General features: G+C 37.5%; 1 protein-coding gene across 1 annotated transcript; it reads left to right on the forward strand.

The window, feature by feature from the left end:
- The first annotated feature begins 3,389 nt into the window (after positions 1-3,389).
- On the forward strand, positions 3,390-6,464 carry LOC109221443 (floral homeotic protein APETALA 2-like). The gene is made up of 8 exons (XM_019385929.1): positions 3,390-4,065; positions 4,724-4,749; positions 4,865-4,895; positions 5,007-5,094; positions 5,197-5,342; positions 5,492-5,536; positions 5,628-5,731; positions 5,841-6,464. The coding sequence occupies exons 1-8, from the start codon at positions 3,704-3,706 to the stop codon at positions 6,122-6,124; spliced, it is 1,086 nt and encodes a 361-aa protein (XP_019241474.1). The 5' UTR covers positions 3,390-3,703; the 3' UTR covers positions 6,125-6,464.
- The last annotated feature ends 1,038 nt before the right edge of the window (positions 6,465-7,502 follow it).

The raw sequence follows: 7,502 nt of genomic DNA on the forward strand, positions 1-7,502 counted from the left end.
GCAAAAAACGAATTTCTCAATTAAGTTCAACTTCATACCATGGAAAAAATAGATAATTCTAACCTAACATGCTTCACGTAACATAAATAAGGCAGTTAAGGTAAATAGAGCAATTTAGTCAATTAGACATGCTTCTCTAGACTAACAGCAGGCTAAATTTCCAAATAGTGTAAGCAAGGAAGGGAGGGACACAATTTAAGGCTATTTTTAATGAAAAACCGGATTTCCAACAATTAGCACAAGTACGCACTCGTCACCTTACGTACAAGGCATTTCAATTATCACAATATCAATCCTAAGGGGAAATGTCCCCCACACAAGGCTAGACAAGCCACTTACCTCGAACCGGCTCAATTTTCAACCCGAAACCACGTTCTTGCCACGAGTATTCGACTCCAAATGGTCCAAATCTAGTCAATTAAATTTCATAATATAAATAACACTTCAAGTAACTGATTCTACAATTAAATTCTAAGTTAATACGCGAAATTAGGTAAAATGACCAAAACGCCCCTCGGGCCACACCTCGAAACCGGGTGAAATTTATATTTCCAGAATCCTTACACCCTCGCGAGTTCATACATACCAAGAATACTGAAATCAGAGTCCAAATGACCCCTCAAATTCTTATTTCAAAGTCTCTTAATCTCAAGCCCTACTTCTTAAATTTTTGACCTAGATTCCATGATTTACTAGATAGATTTCACATTAGAAACGAGTTTTAGGACCAAGAATCTTACCTCCAAGTGATTCCCCTCGAATCCCTCTTCAATCCCCTTCAAGAGCTCCAAAAACGATTAAAAATGGTGGAAATAAACCCCAAAATCGCGGACAAGACGACCTTTTAAAACATTCTGCCCAGCTGTTTCCGTATCTGCGGCCCTTGGACCGCTTCTGTCGGTCCTGCATTTGCGGAAAAATGGTCGCATCTGCGACTTCTCACTTAAGGCCCAGACTCCGCATCTGCGACTCCCCTTCCGCAGATGCGGCATCGCTTCTACGTAAATTCCGCCGCTTCTGCGGTTCCTGCTGAACTTCCCCATTCCCGCTTCTGCGGCCACTGAGACGCTTCTGCAGCGCCGCACCTGCGGAACCCAAACCGCAGGTGCGGTTATCACAGATACCAGCATCTTCAGCTGCTTCACACCATTCCAAAACCTCCCGTCAACCATCCGAAATCATCCCGAGGCCCCCGGGACCTCAACCAAAGGCACCAACAAGTCTAATACCACTGTCCAAACTTGTACCAATCCTTAAAACACCTAAAACAACATCGAAACCTCAAATTAACCATGGATTTAAGCCTAAGAACTCCAAATTTTTAAAAATACGCTTTCGATCAAAAAGTCTATCGAACCTCGTCCGAATGACCTGAAATTTTACACACACGTCACATTCAACACTACGGAGCTACTCCAACTTCCGGAATTCCATTCCGACCCTCGGATCAAATCTCACTATCGAACCAAAAACTTCAAAATTCTATCTTTCGGCATTTCAAGCCTAAATTAGCTACGGACCTCCAAAACCCAATCCGATCGTGTCCCTAAGCCCGAAATCACCCGACGGAGCTAACGGAACCATCAAAATCCCATTCCGAGGCCGTCTTCACACTGTTCCGACTACGGTCAAATTTCCAAAACTTAAGCTCTCATTTAGGGACTAACTGTCTCAAAACTCTCCGAAACTCAAAATCGAACATCCCGGCAATTCAAAATAGCAGAAATAAACACGAGGAAAGCAGTTAATAGGGGATTGGGGCATAAATTCTGAAAACGACCGGCCGGGTCGTTACACATTTATAGCAATAAATGCATCGGTTATGAGAATCCAAAATAGAGGGCAATCAATATCATTAATGCCCATAATTAGCTCAAATTATGGGGGAAAACGGTTACTATTGTACATTCCTATATACGGGCACAGAATATTATTTGTAAAGACACATCGGAGGCAATATTGAAGTATACACTCTACTTTTCTGCTTTCTCGAAATTCTCTACCTTGACTTTGCAATCAATTATTTCCTTAGTTATTCTTGTTATTTTCTTTTGATACCATTTTAGAAAGTGAAGCTAAACTTGGTTATCAGTAACCCGTTTTCTTCTAAAATTAGACTTTGACCGAAAGATATATTTTTGGTTAAACACTTGTTTTAGATCCACCCATATCCGACCCGACCAGCCCGTTTGCCACCTCCAGTCGCACCTAAGCTCTCTCTTTTTTGCATTACCCTCTTTTTAATTTGCTCTTTCTGTTCCATCCATCTATATACAGCCTCAAAAGTTCAAAAATTACAAGAAAATGTTAAGTTCAGAATAGATAGGAATCTCTATCCTTTATTGCTATATGAAGATATAAGGAGTGCTCTAGTCTCGTACGATTATCGAAAGTTTCAATGTATTAGCACTGTACCCTTTTAAAAGAAAACTCACTTTTAACCTTTCTGGGTAGAACAAATCTATACTGTAATTAGTATTGCCTAACCTAATCTAGAGGACCTAAAGCAAACTTTATTAGGTTGGGCAGGATGACCTTTTATTAATCCCATTGATTAGCTGGTTAGAAGAAAAAACCTAAGTATTAGACGACAATATCTTTTCACTTTAAGATCACCACGTAGCATCATACTTGCAATTATTATTTACTAATTAAAGTAAAAAGTCCCACTAGTACATGATATTTTATTGAAAAGTTACAAGAAAACATAATTACTGGTTAATTCCAAGTCATAAGCATTGTCTCCTTGAGAAGAAAGCGAGATTAAAAGATCCATTTTTTAATTTATGTTATTTGGCAAATCTATAAGAATTATGATAAAGGTATTTTTATGTTTTGTGTTCAGTATTAGGTAAGATAAATAACAATAATTTTCATAAAGGTATTTCATCATAACTCCTCATAAATCACAATAAGATATTTGTAAATTTTTATGAGATAAGATTCTTCATTTTTTGTGGTCAAAAGATTTTTCATTTTTTGAGATAGCTATCATTTCAGGATTTTTTTAACTTTTATTTTATAATTTAATAATAATCTAAACAAATTATAATTCTTCTGTAATATTTCTAAAATTGTGTATTTATTGATATGGATACACGAGCAAAGCGCGTACCTTAAAATTAGTTAGTTAAAAACTGGTAATAAATAGTTGAGTAGTGAAGAAATTAAGAATGAGCTTAAGATTTCATTTTGCGGGAAAATAAAGTCTGCGAGTGTCTATCACGCTCTACTGTTAAAAGTGGTTTTGATTTTTGGAAGTAAAAAAGTATTTCCAAAAGAGAATGACAGTAAGTAAGCCCCTCTACTTTCGGAAGTCCATTTCAATTTGTTTGAATATTTTCTACTCCATTAAGGTTCAATTCACTTTTTTTCAGTATGAATTCCGATATATTTTCTTTAAGTTTTTATGAGATAGTTAATAATTTAAAAGATTTAAAAATTATTTGCAAATTCGTTAATGTTGCTTCTTCCATATAGTATAATTCTCATCTCCTATTCCCCTTTCACTCTCTCTCTCTCTCGATCGTTATAGATGCACATACATACACAAGGAATGCGTTTTTGGTAGTGTGTGTATGACTACATTCCTTTCTCTTCATACACTCCTTTTCCCCTCCTACCCCCAAAATCCAGCTGCCATTTTTCTCTCTCGTGCTTTTTGTGGTGCTCATTTGGACGTAGTTTAGTGGGAATTCGAGATATGTTTGATCTTAATCTCAGTTCTGAAGATGTTCCAGTAGAATCAGGAACCTCCAATTCCTCCATTGTTAACATGGAAACCTCCAACAGTACAGCCGGTGACGATGAATATGAAGAGAATGGGAATGGTGATTTTGTGTTAAAAGAGCTGTTTCCATTGGTGAGTGGAGAGGCTGAGTTGTCGCAGCAGCAGTCGTTGAATCTCTCGGCCAATTACAGAGCTTCGAATGAGCAGAGGATCGTTATATCTCCGCAGCGAAGATCACAGGTGAAGAAGAGTAGAAGAGGGCCCAGGTCTCGGAGTTCTCAATATCGTGGTGTCACATTCTATCGTAGGACTGGGCGATGGGAATCCCACATCTGGTTTGTGATCATATCTTGTATTTTCTTCTCTCAGCTCTGTAGCGACTCTTTAGTTCAATTTCATTCGTAGTAGTGTTTTTGGAGATTTATGCGAATGTTAATATCAATCAACTACGCCCTCTAAAATTTCGTTAGGTGGATTCACTATTTAATTACTTTTATACTAGTAGTTTAAATTCTGCATATATATATATATATATATATATATATATATATATATATATAAAAGGTAATTATAGGTAATTCTGTTTAATAGTTTGATTGACAACCTAGAATAAATGGTAAGTAATATGCTATAACATGTTAAATTATGTTGATGGTGTAAAGTATTAATTACATTGATGGTCGTCAACCTACTGGAATCCTCCTCACTTATCCGTGCTTGGGATCCCATAGAACTAGTATTCGTTTAGTATGCTAGCTGCACTAGAATTAGCGTTCCTTCCATCGTCCTCTAACATTGTGAACTTATGCTAACACGTAAGCGAGGTTGCTTGGAAATATTATTGAACTGTTTAAAATAGCAGTTGTTTCTTGGGATTATTAGTTCTAACTAACTAGCAGCTAGTACTAATGAGATGTTTTCACTTTTAAGTTTGGATAGCAACTCATGAATGATTTATTGTGACTCTGAGCAATTTTTGTGTGGACTTCGCAGGGATGGTGGGAAACAAGTTTACTTGGGTAAGCAACTGTTTCGTAACCTCAAGTTTTGTTGATATGAAAGTTATTACCGCTTTATTCAAGTATTGATTGCTGACTGCAAACTTCATTTGGCATTTGAAATTTGTATTTACAGGGGGTTTTGACACTGCACATACTGCTGCTAGGTGCTGTATAATTTTGAATGAGTTTTACCTCTCCACTGGTTGATATTTGTACTTCTCTGAAAGAAAAAGCTAGGATAGTTGTAGTAGTAAATTTTCGTATACCAATTTCAGGGCATATGACCGTGCTGCAATTAAATTCCGAGGACTTGATGCAGATATCAACTTTAACATCAGTGATTACGGAGATGATCTGAAGCAGGTTGGTTGAAGTAGCTAATCACCATCATTACTTATGGTTGAAGTCCTTTTTCAATTAGGACTATGGCTGCTGTTTAACATAATTTCTGTGACGGGCATGTAGATGAATAACTTTAGCAATGAAGAGTTTGTGCACATACTTCGTTGTCAGAGCAATGGCTTCTCTAGAGGAAGTTCAAAATACAGGGGAGTCACTCTGCATAAATGTGGGCAATGGGAAGCACGGATGGGGCAGCTTCTTGGAAAGAAGTGAGTGACCACTTGTTCCGATGTGGCTTAGAAATGTCACGCTACTATTAATACGGCTGTTTCAAGTTTCCCCAATCACATGATAGTACTGATCTTTATAAGCTAGAGGGAATATTGTTAACCAGTTCCTGTACGTTATGTGCTCGCAGGTATATCTATCTTGGACTATTTGACTGTGAGATAGAAGCTGCAAGGTCCAATGACATAACCTGATTCTTCATTCCCTTTCATGCTGTGGTTTAACCTCTTGACATTGACTGAACTTGGTCTTTGGCGCTTGATCAGGGCATATGATAAGGCTGCTATAAAAAGCAGCGGGAAGGAGGCAGTCACCAATTTTGAGCTAAGCACATACGAAGGTGTATTAACTTCTGAGGCTCATATCAGAGGTACTATCAAGACTTGCACACTTTTCCAGACACCACCTTTATGCTTGTCGCTTTTATTCTGTAGCTCTGCTTAGTTGGTTGAAAACTACTAATCTTTACATTGATGCAGGAACAACTCGTAATCTTGATCTGAATTTGGGCATATCTCCCTCTTCCTATGCTGACAATCAACATGGAAATACTAGCCAAATTGGAAACTTCCAGGGCCAGCATGGCTCAAATGGTTTACCTGAACATCGTAGACAAGACCAAAATACTAATGGTGGGAGTCCTACAGTGCCACTCTTCTCTACCGCAGCATCATCAGGATTCGAAAATTCAGCAATCACTGCACCCTCAGCTGCCATTCATCAACTGCACTTTGGAAGTGGAGCTTTACCTTACCACCACTAACAATCCCTGACCAGCATGAATCTTTCACATAATTATTGCACGAGCTGAAATTAGCTGGCCGGTAAATGCAGAACAAGTAAACAACCACCCAATATCTTTTCTTCCTTTGCTGAAGATGATACCAGTAAGGCAACACGTTGGTCTACAACTAATTGAGTTTAGTTTTGTTAGTTAGGATATGAGGTACTGAGTTTCTAAACAAGGCTATGAATCTTATAACATGAACTATGTGATTGCAAGCTGCTTATTGGGCAATTTTCTTCTACACTGCGTATTACCGGTGCCTTGACAATTGGGATTGTTAAGATGAGAATGTTTCTATATGGTTTTCATTTTCAAATGATTTCTTTCTTTTAATGGCTTCACATTCTGTTATTAAACCTTCTAAAGGAGGCTTCCTTGCTCAAAGTTGGTTCTTGAAATTAGCAAGAACGGACTGACAAATTTTGGTCTCTTTTCATTGCTGAAGCGTACTGGGTCTACAGGAAAGATCACAGTGCAAAAGTCGAGACATAACAAAAGAAGTAAACTTAGAAGTGTTGTTGGTGAAAGTTTGTCCTGTTGCTTTAAAGGGTAGTGGAAGTACTATCATCTGAATCCTCAGCTTTTGATTTTAGAATAAAAAGTAACATGATTTTTTCCCTTATTTGTAAGTGTTAGCAAGTAGGGACGTAGTGTGGGCAGAAAATGGCAAGCTAGCTACCCTTTCTCCTCAATTATTAGAAAGTGACTCTATGCCGTTTTTTCCTGGACTGTATGTCAATTACCTCGACGCCTTTACATCAAATAATTCAAGAACTATTTTTCCGCTTATAAAAACTGACTTGCTCAAAGTCTGCGCCCGAAAATTATACTGCATATGCAGATAATATCTGTATTAAAATTTTTGATTTCAGCACTGGTCACATCGATTGTTATGATCCTTGATTGCCAGTTGGTTCTTTCCTTTCCTTCTGCATCAAAGTCTAGAGAAGAAGTCCCCACCCTTTTGATACTTTGATTAGAGGCAGAGTTAAAGGCTGTTTATGGTAAAAATCTTGATGGTCTTATCAATAATTTAGTGTATTAATCACCTATCAACCAAACATTCAACTACAAATGTAATATGTATGCACGTATGACAAAACAACTAGAATGTGTTAAGTAAATAAATATATATATAAATATGTTTTGCTTAAAGAAAATTACTCCAAATAGGATTAATAAATACAAAACGCATTTAAGATAGAAGTCTGTCAAAAGACTGCCATGACACTGTTTCCTTAAACACTAATACTAGGCTAGGGAGGCAAAAAGTACAAATTGTCAGCTCATGTATTAGGGGTGTTTATGGTTCCGTTTGGGTCGGTTTTTTCCTAAAGAGAAACCAAACCAAGTA

The sequence above is a fragment of the Nicotiana attenuata genome, unplaced genomic scaffold (assembly GCF_001879085.1).
Source record: "Nicotiana attenuata strain UT unplaced genomic scaffold, NIATTr2, whole genome shotgun sequence".
Taxonomy (NCBI): Eukaryota; Viridiplantae; Streptophyta; class Magnoliopsida; order Solanales; family Solanaceae; genus Nicotiana; species Nicotiana attenuata.

Excerpts from the sequence above, each read along its gene's own strand:
- LOC109221443 (XM_019385929.1), top strand. The coding sequence starts at position 3,704 with ATGTTTGATCTTAATCTCAGTTCTGAAGATGTTCCAGTAGAATCAGGA. Across the intron at positions 4,896-5,006 it reads ACTGCACATACTGCTGCTAG|GGCATATGACCGTGCTGCAA; the intron begins GTGCTGTATAAT and ends TACCAATTTCAG. Across the intron at positions 5,095-5,196 it reads ACGGAGATGATCTGAAGCAG|ATGAATAACTTTAGCAATGA; the intron begins GTTGGTTGAAGT and ends ACGGGCATGTAG.